This window comes from Pan paniscus, chromosome 15 (assembly GCF_029289425.2).
Source record: "Pan paniscus chromosome 15, NHGRI_mPanPan1-v2.0_pri, whole genome shotgun sequence".
NCBI lineage: Eukaryota > Metazoa > Chordata > Mammalia > Primates > Hominidae > Pan > Pan paniscus.
Genome location: NC_073264.2, coordinates 65815132 through 65830031, shown reverse-complemented (window position 1 = coordinate 65830031; position 14900 = coordinate 65815132). Strand labels below are relative to the sequence as shown.

The 14900-nt window shown below is 48.3% G+C and overlaps 1 protein-coding gene across 4 annotated transcripts in view; it reads right to left on the bottom strand.

Moving 5' to 3' along the window:
- PLEKHG3 (pleckstrin homology and RhoGEF domain containing G3) overlaps nt 1-11771 on the bottom strand; it is a 39871-nt gene extending 28100 nt beyond the window's left edge. Inside the window, exon 1 of one of the 4 annotated variants that reach the window (XM_003824040.7) lies at nt 11456-11771. Coding sequence is in view for 2 of the 4 variants with exons in the window: in XM_008977755.6 (XP_008976003.2) it covers nt 76-99 (24 nt within the window). In the remaining 2 variants the exon portion in view is untranslated. Of the gene's footprint in view, nt 1-75; nt 447-11455 lie in introns of those variants that run through there. The other 3 variants (XM_008977756.4, XM_008977755.6, XM_024925382.4) reach the window with 3 other exon arrangements.
- Nucleotides 11772-14900: the final 3129 nt, after the last annotated feature.

Sequence of the window (14900 nt, the reverse complement as noted above, 5' to 3'; positions counted from 1 at the left end):
TAGAGGCCCGGAGTTGAAAGAGTCCTCATCCCACCCCATTCCCATCCCCTGGCCTGGCCCCAGCCGGGTACCTACCGCTTTCCTCAGGAGAGCTCCCATCCGGGCACCACGAGGGTGGCGAGGGGCCGGGCAGCCGCATTGTCCCCAGCACCGGCAACCCAGCAGTTAACAGGCTTGGGGTGAGCAGCGAGCTGCCACCAACAGCCTCGGGAATTAAAGCGCCCGCCGCCTCCTGCAAAACTTCGTCAATAAATGTTCTATTCAGAACCAGTTCTGCGTGTGGGTCATACTTTCTGCATTTCTCTCATTCCTGATTGCTGGGGGGCCCTAGCCCAGGAAATGCAACTTCCCGACACAATTCTGCAGGTCCCCGCTGGGTAGGGACCCAGGCCACAGCCCTGGGAGGTGAGCGCCACAGGGCTGAGGACCTGCACAAACCTCCAGCAATTAAGCACAGGGGATACTAACTGCAGGAATCAAATACTGAAGACTTCAGAACAAAGCCAGATCATTCACCAGCACAACAATGCTCTGTTTATACAGCACCTCCCCCACCCCAGGCCCTCGAGGCTGAAGGATAATTAACCCTTCTGCCCTCACAATAGTGGGGGCAGAGAGGAAAGGCAGGTGGCCATCCCTATTTTACAGGTCAGGAAACTGAGGCACAAGTGGCTCTCCAAATGCCTGGCTGAAATAACCTCAGCTAGCATTTATTCGAGTATACCAGACATAAGGCAAAACACATTCTCTATATAATCTCCTCACAACACTCTGGTACCCAGGGCCATACAGTCAGGGAAGCAGGGGAGCCAGGGTTTGCTGGAATCCACACTCCCTGTGCCTTTCACCATTCTCTCCACAACCTCCCACATGGCCCGAGAGACGAAGCCAAGAAGGCCATCTCTCACCCTACCTCATAGGAATGCTCTCATGCACTTTTTGCTTTTTTACAAGTAACACTTTTTGCTCACAACAAGTTCCTAGAGTATGGGGCAACCTCAGAAAGGAGCCAAATAGAGTCACCTGGGAATTCATAACTCACCTGTAGATGCCTCCAAAAACAGTACGTAACCAGCAGTAGACAACCCCAAGACACAGGCCTTCCTTCTCCACCCACACACTCTTGCAGTGGGGGTACCAACCTGCACGGGGTCTCAGTGAGTAGCAAGTATCCCAAGCTGTTTTCTCTGAGTGTTCTATTGCCTCAACTCAGTAACAACCTCCTAGAGGTAAGAACCAGGTCTTCCAGCGTTTTGTGCTTTTCTCCCCCCCAGGTCCTCTGGCACTCAAATCCCTACTTCTCATTTTGGCCACTGTGTAAAAACATGCCAGAAGGTGGAAGCACACAGCATGGATGGTATTTTGGGGGCCGTTGTGCTGGGAGAAAAAGGCATCCCCAGTGGGAGCACAGACATTAAGTTTGGGAAGGGAAGGCCAAGCTGTTCACCTCCTCTCCGCTGCCTGGTCATACCCAGCCCAGAAGAAAGCTTCAGAATCATGGCTGGGATGACTTCCTGTGTGAAAAGAAGACTACTCAAATTCACTCACATGTATTGACAGTATAAACCATGTGCCACGTACTAGGGACACAGCAGTGAATAAGACACATCCTCATTCTCATGGAGCTTACATTCCAGTAAGCAAGACGGCCACAAAAAGGTAGACAAATAACTAACACATTTTTGGAAAGTGTAAGTGCTATGAAAAAGATAGAGGAGGGAAAACAGAATACTCTGAGAGATGGGAATTTCCACTAGCTAAGGAGGCCTGGGAAGGCATTAAAGAGGTGACTCTAGAGCAGAGAGACCTGTATTGTAAGAAGCAGCCAAACATGTGAAGCTTTGGGGGATGAGCCTTCCAACAGTCTTTTCCTCTACCCCACCATAGCCATCCACTCACATGTCTCATATGCCCCAGACCTCATCATCACCAATAAGTGCATGCTTCCAAAACCTTGCTTTGAAGTATCCCATCCTCTGTAACCACTGAAGAGGAACCTGATACAGAAATTTCAAACCACACAAGGAAACAAACCATCATAAGGAAGTCAGAAAATGGAACAAACTGGCACTCAAAGAACTAGAAATTAAAGAATAGGTCTACAAAAGATGTTTAAAGATGAATAGTTTAAATGATTGGAAATATAAAAGAGATAAAAATCTTAATAAAAGAAGATGGTAGTATAGGGGGTAAGGAACAGGCCAATTAGAAAAAGCAATACATGAAAATAAAATATTCAATATTGAAATATAAAACCCAATAGTTAAATAGAAAATTAAACACAGCTAAAGAGAGAATTAGTTAAGTGAAAGATAAACTGAAGAAATCATCCTGAATTTAATTTGAACAAATAAGACAGGAAATATAAACATTAATAGACTTAGAGGTCCACAGAGAAAAAAAAAGGAAATGGGGGAAGGTGCAAATTTCAAAGAGATAATGTATATGAACTTTCTAGAACTAAGGATAGACTTTAGTCCTCAGATTGAAGGCACACATCAAGTTAAACTTCAAATAAGCCCACATTCAGACATATTGTATATAGCATATATGCAGAACACCAAAGACAAAAAATATCTTAAAGGATGATAAGGAAATGTCATGAACTATATGCCAATGAATTGGATAACTTTGTTGAAACAGCCAAATTTCTAGAAGGGCACAAACCACTGACAGATTTAGAAAGAAAAAGTCTAAACAAGAGATTAAATTAGTAACTTTAAAACTTCCAATAAAGAAAAGCCCAGGACTAGACGGCTTCCCTGGTGAAGTCTACCAAACATTTAAAGAATAATTCATATCAACTCTTCACAAATTCTCACCCCACCAAAAAACAGCAGGAAATACTTCCCAACTCATTCTATGACGCCAGTATTACCCTGCCATCAGGACCAGACAAGATATCAGAAAAAAGAAACCTACAATCCCACATTCCTTATGAATATAGACACAAAAATCCTCAACAAAATACTAACAAATTGAATCTAGCAACCACAACCATACATTATGACCAAGTGGGATTTATCCCAGAGATGCAAGATTAGGTTAACATCTAAAAATTAATTAAAATAATTCAGGTTGATAATAGGATAAAGTGTAAAAATCACCTGATCACTTCAATACACCCAGAAAAAAATTTTGACAAAATCCAACACTCTTCTATGATAAAAACGCTCAACAATCTAGGAAGAGAAGAGAATATCCCCAATCTTACACAGAACATCCATGAAAAACCCACAGGTACATCATAATCAATGGAGAAAGACAATGCTTTTTCACTAAGATTAGTAAGAAGACAAGGATATCCAGTCTTGCCACTATATTCGATATTGGAGTTCCAGCCAGGGCAATTAGACAAGAAAAAGAAATAGAAGAGATCTGGGTTGAAAAGGAAGAAATAAAACAATCTCTATTCATAGATAACATGAACTTGTATATGGAAAATCCTAAGTAATCTACCACAAAACTATTAGAACCAATAAAAGTGTTCAGCAATGTACCAGAATACAAGATCAACACACAAAAATCTATTTTATTCCTGTACACTAGCAATGAGCAATCATAAAATGGAATTAATGACTCCCATTTATAATAGCAGCAAAAAGAATAAAATACTTAGGAATATATTTAACGAAAAAAGTGTAAGACTTGTATGCTGAAAACCACAAAACACTGTTGAAAGAAATTAAAGAAGACCTAAAAGACATTCCTTGTTCATGGAATGGAACATTGAACATTGTTAATATGGCAATACTCAACAAACCAATCTAAAGATGCAATACAATCTCTATCAAAATATAGTTGACTTTTTTTTTTGCAGATATTGACAAGCTGATCCTAAAATTCGTATGGAAAAGCAAGGGACCCAGAATACCCAAAACAACCTTGAAAAAGAACCAAGTTGGGGGGCTCATACATCCTGATTTCAAAACTTACTACAAAGCTATAGTTATCAAGACTATATGGTACCGGTGTAAGGGCAGACATATAGATCAATGAAAGAGAATTGAGATTACAGAAATAAAACAACATATTTATTGGCAACTGATTTTCAACAAGGGTGCCAAGACAATTCAATAGAGAAAGAATAGTCTTTTCAACAAAAGGTGCTAGATCTTCACATGCAAAAGAATGAATCTGGACACCTATTTCAAACCATATACAAAAAAGTCAAAATGGGTCATAGACCTAAATGTAAGAGCTAAAACTATCAAACTCTTAGAAGAAAAGATAGGAGTAAATCTTTATGAACCTGAGAGCAATGGTTTCTTAGGTGTAACACCAAAAGCACTAGCAACTAAAGAAAAAATAAATTGTACTTCATCATCAAAATTTTAAACTTTTGTGTTTCACAGCACACTACCAAGAAAGTGAAAAGACAAATCACAGAATGGGAAAAAATATCTGTAAATCGTATACTTGACAATGAACTTGTATCCAGAATATATAAAGAACTCTTGGCCGGGCGCAGTGGCTCACACCTGTAATTCCAGCACTTTGGGAGACCAAGGCAGGCGCATCACAAGGTCAGGAGATCGAGACCATCCTGGCTAACAAGGTGAAACCCTGTCTGTACTAAAAATACAAAAATTAGCTGGACGTGGTGGTGGGTGCCTGTAGTCCCAGCTACTCGGGAGGCTGAGGCAGGAGAATGGCATGAACACGGGAGACAGAGCTTGCAGTGAGCCGAGATCATGCCACTGCACTCCAGCCTGGGCAACAGAGTGAGACTCCGTCTAAAAAAAAAAACAAAAAAAAAGCATTCTTGTTTCAACTGAGGCAAACACCCTTTGGGATAACTGGCAATCTGCTTGGGTGGAGCCGAATTAAGATTGAACTCATCCAGGCTCTACTGTAACACAGTCAAACCTTGGCTAGCTGGAACCTCTGTAGAGAGAGGGCATTCAAAAAGCAGCATTTGCAAGAGCATGCAGAGTTTCAAAACAGTGTGGGGTAGGGCTAAGAGCGGGCTCCAAAAGTTCAAACCCCATCCCTGCCAAGTATTAGCTGAGCGATCCTGAGCAAGTTACCCAACTCGTGGGGACTTGGTTTCCTCATCTGGGGTGGGTGAAGTGGGTAAACCACCTACTTGGTCTTATTTAAAGGATTAGTGATATTATTACCTAAGTATCAACACTTAAAATTTTAGCCAACCGGACTGGGAATCTTTTAAAAATCCGTTACACACTTCCCTGCCTTCCTAAACAGAGTCAAGGGAACATAATTTAACCTTTTCTTGATGACTCTGGGTCACAATTACCAGCAAAGCATAAATTATCAAACTGATGATCCCCAGACACCCAAGGTGTGTCAAGTCATTCCCTCCACACCCCCTCCCTCCAAAAAAAAAAAGATCCCCGGCACTTCTGCTAGCACTTGCTTTTCCTGGAGTTTTTATCTCAGTCTGCTCTCACTGCCAACTCTGCACTGTAGTCATTTTTCCCCCTCTATGCTTGTTTCTTTATCCTCTTTCATTTTATTTTTTTAATTTCTTTTGAGACAGAGTTCTGCTCTTGTCGCCCAGGCTGTAGTGCAATGGCGCAATCTCGGCCCACTGCAACCTCCACATCCTGAGTTCAAGTGATTCTCCTGCCTCAGCCTCCCGAGTAGCTGGGATTATGGGTGCCCGCCACCATGCCCAGCTAATTTTTGTTATCTTTAATAGAGACGGGGTTTCACCATGCTGGCCAAGCTGGTCTCAAACTCCCGACCTCAGGTGATCCACCGGCATCAGCCTCTCAAAGCGCTGAGATTACAGGTGTGAGCCACTGCGCCCGGCCTTTATCCTCTTTCATTTGCTGCTTCTTCCCAGCTTGAACATAGCATGACATAGCTTATATGTAGAAGTTAAACAGGGTCTGAGAAGACTGGTATGAAGAAAAATGTAGGACCTTGAGTCCTCGACCTTCTTGGCTACATGCAAATAAGCAAGGGTGCTGGGTGGCTGAGTTCCAAATAAGAGTTTAGGGTAGGAGAGGTGTTACTGGATATTATGGAACATATTATGGGAAGAACTATATCCAACGCTATAAATACACCCTGCTGTCCACTTTGGGGCCAACTTGCATGGGAGCAAAATGTGTAGCAAGCTTTGGAAGACAGGTCCCAATGACTGTAGGTCTCCTTCTTACATGCTGCAGGAATACAGGGCTTCCTGTCCCACTGTCAGAACAGCTGACTACAGGTTAACTTCTTAGAATCTTATGGACATTCTCTGTCAGGAACAGAACATTCAGAGTGTGAGCATTTCCTTAATTCCTAAGGTCTCGTCACACAGTAGGGTTTTACTTACTTATTCGACAAATACTTATTGGAATCCTACTGTACAACAGGCACTGGGGATGTAGCAATGAACTGAAGGAATAGAAGCTATATGAGAATACTGGTTCCTTTCTAATACTACACACACACACACACACACACACACACACAGTCTCACAGCCTAGGAAGTAAAGGATGTGAGTTTTTAAGAGCTTCCGGCACCTGTAGAAACCATCTCTCCTTTTGGGACCATGTTCCCAAGGTAAAATCGACTTCATTCCTCCTGCATCTTTCCCTTCCAGTCCCAGCTCTGATTCTGGCAATAATCAGATCAACTTCTAGGACCCTCAAACTGTGTTTCACAAAAGGCTGCATGCACAGCTACCACTGTGCCCACGAGAACCCAATTTGGGTTGTGTTCAGCCCAAGTCTGCTCAGCATGAAAGACAGTGCAAGTCCTTAAAAATCCATTCCTTGAGCTTACATAGGGCTCCCTCCCCAAAGGCCAGCCGCCAGAACTGTATAAAGCCCTCTTCTCCCTAGTGCTTGCATTCCCAGATGGCAACAGCCCACCTAGGGCTGGACTCGACCCTAACACTACCTTCTTCTCCCTAATCCCATGGAACAAAAGCTGTAGCAAATGAGACCACAAGCCCAGATTACTCTAAGGGTGGGACCACGGCCGAAGCCCATCACTCCCTGTTGATCACACTTTGTACCATTCTCAATGCTGTCTGGGCACAAAGATGAGTCCAGCACCATTCCTGTCCCCAGATAGCAACCCAGTTAGCATGGCCAACCTTTATCCCCAGGCAGCTGACAGACAGAGGGGCTACCAGCAGCTCTCGATGGGCCCCCTGCTGATCAGTTCAGTCCACGTTGTCCGGTTTTCTTTCTCCTGACTTCAGGTCACCCAACACTAACATGCTTGGGGCTGTTCAGGGCCCTCTTTGCAACTTCCTCTAATATCAGATCATCTAGCTTTTACCCGTCTCCAGGCACCAACTGGCAGTCCCAGGAAGTTCCTTCATCACAGGGCCTGCCTGGCTGCCGAGTGTGCAGCGACATACTTGGGGGGTGGGGTGGGGGGGTGGAACTGGCCATGACCACTTCCCTAGGCCTCATCCTCCACTGCCCATCCCTCACTTCCTGAACTAGGGCAGAGTCTCCAGGAAGCCACTCACCACAAACTTTGACAGCGGTACTTTAGATTAAACCCCTCCCTTTGTAGGCCCGTGGTTCCAGCAGAGAGGGGCGGAGACTCAGCAGATCAGCTGGGTAGAAGCGTCTAGGAGTTAGGCAGCCGACCCTGAGTTCTCATTGTGTTTGTCACTCTGTTACTTTAAATTCTGGTCCATGGCGAACCCTTATTCAAAGTCTTCCGAGCCATCTCGAAGCCTCCACCAGAATCCTCCTGCCACCCTTCTGGGCTTTCCTAGGACAGCTCCACCCACCATCTGCCCCCTCCCTCACTTTCCCTACCCCTTGTCCCCGCCCCACTCCGCTTCCGACCTCCAGGCATAATTTACCTGCCGGAGGCCGGGGGAGGGGTGGACAGCCTTCCCAGCTGTGAGGCAGAGTCGGGAGGTCAGGGAGAAGGTGTGATTCATTGAGTCTGGCTGGAAGCAGGGGGAATTCCAGAGCAAGAGGGGGGTGGTCAGGGCTGCCCCTGTCATCCTATCTGTAGGATGGGGGTGGGCATAGGACATACCTGGGAGTCCCACGTCCTCAGCCATCTGCAATCTAGGGTAGGGCAGGAAAGCCTCCCTAACCAGAAAGTTTTTGCCAAGGTTTTCTATTTTCCCCTCCCTCTAATTCCCCACTCCTGCCCAATATCTAAAATGAAAAGCTTTGCACCTACAGTCCTTAGCAATGACATTAAATATCTCATGCTAGCCCTGCAGAATTTGGTTGGAGAAATAATTTATCGAACCTCTCTATAGTCTTTGCTAAGCATTCAACATATGTTATCTCACTGTACACTGCCATGATGCCGCATGTGGTAAGTATGATGACTAACTCCATGTTAGGTGAGAAACACAGCTCAAAGGAATTTAGCACCACATCAAAGCCTGCAGGGCTGGTGAGCTGTCAAGCCAGGGATTTGAAATCAAGGTGTGTCCAACTCCAAACTCTGTTCCTCGATGCCACAGTGGGATGAACTGGGCTTCAAGTTAGAAAAGGCAGAGATGAAGAAAAATACCGCCTTCAGGCATCACCTCAAAAGTACCTTCCTCCTGGAAGCCTCCCTGGCCACCCTATCTAAACTGTCACCTCACCCCTTCCATGACAATTCACACCTACCTTCCCTATCATATTTTTTATTTCTGTTTATCACTAACACACTTGCTATTTCAATCTTGTTTATTGTCACTTCTGCTAAAGTCAGCTCCACTGGGTCAATAATTATTGTATATTTTCTTCACTGCTGTGTCTTCTGCATCTGGCATTCATACATAGTAGGTGCTAACTCCTTAACTATTAAATGAATGAATAGAGTACTTTAAAATAGAACTAAGGGGCATGAGTACTGGGGGGAAAAGGTGATCCGTCCATTCAGCAGAAGAAAGGAGAGATGAGAAAAGATGGTGTGGGAATCTGGCCAGAGGTGAGTTGGGGGGCCCAGATGAGCTTGACAAGAGGAAATGAGGATCTGCCAGGTCCGCTGGGGGCTCCAGTAGCCCCTTCCTCCTGGCAGTTGTGATTTCCAGCTGCCAGGGCCCCCGCCGGAGGGCTTCTGCTGAGGAGGGAGGATGGAGTAGGGCGGGTTTGCAGCCACGGAACAAAGGCCTGTGGACTTGCAGCTGGCCAGAGAGGCGGGACAGAGCAGTGGCCTGGGCCAGAGGGGCGGCCTGAGATGGGGGAGGGGGCACAGATGAGGAGCTGAAGACAGCCCTCAGTGCAGCTGCAAAAGCAACACCCTCCCAGAGTCCCTGCAACCCCCAACACAACAGAGAATAGCCAGAGGGCTTCACTTTTAACCCTCCAAGGCCAGGGCGGCCTGGGCTTGTGGCAGCACCCCTGGCTTACAGCTGGAGCCTTCACAAGGTTCTGGGAGCTGGGAGAAGAGAACGGGCAAGGCATACCTCTGCAACAGAGGCGCCTTCCCCCTCCAGCCCTGGTCATCCCGCAGGCCGTGGCCTTTGGCCTCTTCCAGCGTAAACAGTGACCGTGGGATAGCTGCGGATTTGGTAAGGCAAATGTTTACTCTGGGGCTGAGATATTAAGACCAGGGTGTTTTAAACATCCAACAATGGCTCCTGGTATCTAACGTCTCCTTGTGGCACACACGTGGGACATAGCCAGCAAATTGTAAAACCCTTGGGAGACTCCCTCCCGAGCCACTGTGAGCCCTTTAGTTTTAACAGGAGTTTATGGAGCACTTTCCACAAATGAGGCTTCCTTTGATCCTCACCACAGCTCCTATGAGGAAGAGCAGGCAAGTAATCCCACTTTATTTATGTGGAAACTGAGTCAGAAAAGATAAGTGAATTGGCCAGATCATGTTGGAGAAAACACAGATCAGACAATGAGGACATCTGACCTCTGGTTTCTACTTGGCCAATAGGGTCCAAGGCTGAAATCACCTCACCCCTCTGGGCTCTGCTGCCTTCACGAGTAAATGAAGTAGGCTAATCCAAGGGGCCCCCCAGCCCAAGTGACTCGCACTCTTCAACTCTACCAATCTTCCATGCTATGCAGAAGAGCCAGGTCTAAAACTCAGGCATAAACCCGTGCTGGACTATCAGGCCAGTGCTCTTTCCACTTCCCCTGCCATGCCACTTCTAATAAAAGGCAGTAGAAAAGCCCCCAAAGCAGCTCTTCAACAAATCACTCCCTCAGCAGCTAGGACTTGGCCTCTGGGTACCTCTTCCCCCAACTTCCTGCCCCATCCCCAGGGCAAGTTACCCAGGGAGCTAATGGGTTGTCCTATCTTCCAGGAAGGGAGTGGAGGACAGCAGGTGTCGAAAGAAGTGAGGCCATTGCATCCAGGGGGCCAGCCCGGAACCACAGGGGAGAGATGAATAACAGAGAGATAAATGTACACTTTTGGTTCTCACTCCCTAGTTTCCTCCTGGGGAACAGCTGGGGTTTAATCACTCAGGATCCCATCCTTGTCCAACAAAGGATGGCCCGGAAAACCACACTGCTGAAGGCGAGGTGGCCGATGTGCTCAACGGGGAGGCCCTCCCCCGCTCCGGACTGTCATTGCCCTCCCTGCTTATTATTTCTTGAGCAAGGGCCATGTGACTGGGCTGCGTGCAGAGGCACGGCTGGGGAGACTCTGGGAACCCCCAGTCCAGGGTTCCCCGTAAGGTGAACGCAGTGTGGGTCTCCTGCTGGGGCCCCCAGAGCAGAGGACAGGCACCTACATATGCCAACAGATTAGCGAGTGACCTCGAGGATCAAACTCTTTCGCGGCCTCTAACAACACTCTCCCCAAAAGCCACACCTCTCCAGCCTCCAACCATTCCATTCTCCCCTCCGTTCTTCCTTTTGTGTTCCAAAGGCGCCCCGAAGAGTCAAAGTAGCTATTTAACGCCTTAAAAATTTAAGCTTGCACGCCCTATACTGGCTTTCCAAACCAAAGGGCTGGGTGTAGGGGTGCGAAGAACCAAACCGACTTCAGGAGTGGACGACGTCGAGGCAGCTGGTGGCCGGGCTTTCCGCTCCCCGCTTCTGGCCCCCACTCTCCTCCCTGCCGGACAGGTAGCCGAGATTCCCAACAGCGAGCACCGTGCGGCGCCAACCCGGAACAGGCTGCAGGCGCCTCCGGGGCTGGCAGGAGCCGAGGCTCGGGTCCTCGCGCAGAAGGGTCCACCCGCCAGGCCCACAGCTCCAGCCAAACACCAGCCCTCGGGCGCGCGCGGCCTCGCGGGCTTCCTGGATTTCAAACTGAGCCTCTCTGGAGCCGCCCGGCGCATTTGCCCCTTTTGTTTCCGGAGTGGAGGGAAAAAAAAGACAGAAAAAGTCTCCCCATACGACCCTCCTGCGCTCGCGCACTCTGCGGCAGGGTGGCCCGGGAAGCAGCCAACACAGTCCCCGGCCCTCCTCGGTCGCCCCGGTCCTCACCCCGCAGGGGGCTGGCACGGGGGCCGCGAAGGGACTGGGGCCCCAGTGTGACTGCCGGCACCGCCGCTCAGCCGAATGCAGGGAGATAAGAGGGGAGAGAGGAGAATCAGGGGACACTCACCGAGCGGTAGCTGCCCCGCGGGCTCGGGACGCGCACGGCGTGCGGGGCTGCCCAGGTGCTGCCGCGACGCGGGCGCGAGTTTGAAAGTCGCTCTCTGAAGGGGCCGAGGCCGCCGACCGCTCCCGCCCACCGCCAGCCCCTCAGCCGGCCCGGACTCGGCCAGCTGCAAGCGCGGCCCCCGGAGACCCCAGGCAGCGCGCGGCTTGCCAGCGCCCGGCAGGAAGTCGAGCGGAGCCGGAGCTGCAGCGGGAGGGCAGGAGGGAGCGAGGGAGCGAGGGAGCGAGGGAGCGAGGGAGCGAGGGAGCGAGGGAGGGGCGGGCCAGGAATTTTTCCTGTGGGTGGAGACTCCAGCCCGCGGCTGCAGTCCAGCAATTGGCGGCTCTGCGGGGGCCGGGGGAACCTTCGCGGCGCGGCGAGCCAGAGCCGGGGTAAGGCTGCGGCGGCGGCGAGGCCTGGGCGCGGTTAACGATTAACGCCCGCAGGGTGATGAGCGCGCACCCCCGGGCAGCCTAGATGCTCTAGGATACCAAGACGCACGTGGTGGGGTCACCCTGGTGTCACAGACCTGCTATCACCGCCTCCCGAGACAGCATGGACTGCCAGAACGTACCCCTTGTATGGACAGGGAACACCGGGCCCTGCGAAGGGGGCTGAGGGCTTTCCCAAGTGAGTGACCAGCTGGGATCGGATCTGGGGGTCCTAATCCTACCAGAGCCGGCCGTGTCCGCTTTTCCAAGTCAGAAAGGCACGTCTTGAATTCCTCACCATAACTCGGTCCCTGTGACGCTTTACAGTGGTAAATGCAGACCTCTGAGAAGCTGACGGGAAAGAGATAAAGGAGACAACGTGAAGGCAACTCCACAAGGAACTGTTAAATAGGAAAAATAAAACACAGAAACCTGGATGATAGAGGACCCCGTTTTTATAAAACAAAGAGAACCGTTTGTCTTTATGTCTCTGTATATGACCGTGTATGCATGGAAAGGTACACACCTGGAAACTGGGGGGCAAGGGGTGAGGATGGGGGACAGAGACATTCAATACATTTTGAGCAAGAGCATAAATCCAAAAACCCATAATAATTCATCAGTAAAGATCCTGAAGAACAACAAGCCCGGAGGAGGGAAGCCCAGAGTGGGGCTCCGGAAGAGGAACAACGCCCACTGGTTAGACGCTATCACTAGTTCCTTGGGAGGAGGAATAGGACGCTGATATCAGAACCACGGGGTATATTTGTTATCCAGGTGTACAGCAAACGATTTCTAGAGGTATCATTTAAAACAAAACAAGCGCCCGCCCCAAAATGCTGCTCTGGGCAAATGCAAGCTCCAGGTGATCTACTGGGAGGGGAGAGGCGGGGCAGGCGCGGAAGGAAATGGCTTTCAGGTGACTTTGAAACTGGATCCTGGCGGAGGGTGGGGTGAAGGCAGCGTCCCGGCTCCTGCCTGCGGAGGAAGCGGTAGGCGCTCGGTCTGGCAGGCCCAGAAAGCGGGGCCCACATTCCTTAGGGAGGGAGGGTGTGTTGGAGGCTTGCAGAGCCCCAGACTCGCGGACCGTGAAGGTGAGAGCAGAGATTGCAGAAGAGGGGCTCGGAAATAGATCAACTTAGTTGGGGCTCCGCTAGACCCCGCCGGCCAGGGGAGAAGTGACAAGTCCCCCTTCTGGCCTTCCAGGACTTGTGCTCACCCCTTCCAACCTCAGGCTTTCACCTTTTTTTGTTTTTGCTTTCTTATCTGATCACCTGAATCTTACGAATGCCTTCCGGTCCGCTTCAAATTCCAGCTTCCAAAGAAGCCCCCTGACTTAACTAAGCCACTTGTGAGCGACCCTTCACTCCTTAGCCAGGACACGTTACAGTGTTAGTGGCAGTCATAACTGTCCTTTAGTGAATGCTTACCATGCAGAGGGCCTGTGCTACACTCTTAACAAACTGTGTCCCTGGATCCTCACAGCCACCTTGCGAGGTAGGAGATATCCTAATCCCCATCTTACAGACAGAACACTGAGGCTTAGGGGCAAGGAGCAACTTGGCAAAGATTACACAACCAGCAAAAGCAGTGTCGGGCAAGTGCCTAGATGGGTGTGTGCTTACTATGAGTGTGCTTACTATGTATTAGCCATTCTTCTAAGTGCTTTACAAAAACAATTGCAGTAACAGAAAAGGAAACTGAGGCAAAGTCACACAGCTAGTGGGTGGTAGACCTGGAAGTCATAACAGGGAATTCTGCTCTTCACCATCACTGCTTCCAGTTTCTTTCTGACACTTGTTATGCCCAATTCACTTGATTATAATATATTGTTTCTATTAATAATTGTTTTAATTTATATCACCTACTTCCTAAAAAGATTGTAATCTCCCTGTGGTAGAAGTCATATAGGAAGCACTCAGTAAAACAATGCTGAATTCAGCTGAAACAATCTAAAGAGTTTGTGAGAAATCGCAGTCTCTCCTCCGAGAATAAAACCCTGTGTCAAGGGCCAGGGGCTCCAGGCTGCAGCCCCTCCACAGCTCAGAGCCTCTTCCTTCCTACCAGTTCTTGTTGCAATGGCCTCACCCTGCTATTAAATCATTTATTATTATAATAATACCTTGTGTCTCAGCAATGCCTTTAATCCAAGATCTCAAGGTGTTCTAACAAATACAGGTGAACTCACTTTCACAGTACCCCAGCTGAGATGAGGAGATGGAGGTATTCTCCCAACTATTTGGATGAGAAAACCAAGACAACAGAGAATTGAGATGATTCACTATGGAAATCAGTGGCAGGGTTTACTCCCCCATCTCTTCCCCTCCTCCTTCCTAATTCTTGGCTGCCAATACTTGCATGAAAATTTCAAATCCCAGAGACAAAAGCCATTGAGTTTTCACAATAAAGGACATTTCCAGACTGTCATTTCAGCTGCTCTATTGTGGCAGACCTCAGGAGAGGGAGGGAACGTAAGCCTGGTAAAGGTTCCCTGGGGCTCTGTGCTCCTGGCTCAGAGGAGCCATGCCTGGCTGGGATGGAGGAATGAAACCTCAAACATGGAGAAAATCCCCCTCAAAAGTGACCTGAAAAGCCCCACCAAGCTCTGAGATCTCAAAGCTTCCAGAGTTCCAGGTTGCATTTTAGCAACATTTCTCAAAAATGTGAGCCACATGCAACAAAGGAAAAAAAAAGATAAATTGGACTTCACCAAAATTTAAAACTTTTATGCATCAAAGGACATCAAGTGAAAAGACAACCCAAAAAATGGGGGAAAATTTTTGCAATTCATATATCTGATAAGAAACTTACGGAAATACATAAAGAACTCCTACAATTTAATAAAGGCAAATAACCCAGTTTAAAAATGGACAAAGGATCCGAATATACATTTCTCCAAAGAAAACATACAAATGGCCAATAAGCATGAGAAAAGATGCCCAATAGTGTTCGCCATCAGGAAAATGCAAATTAAAAAC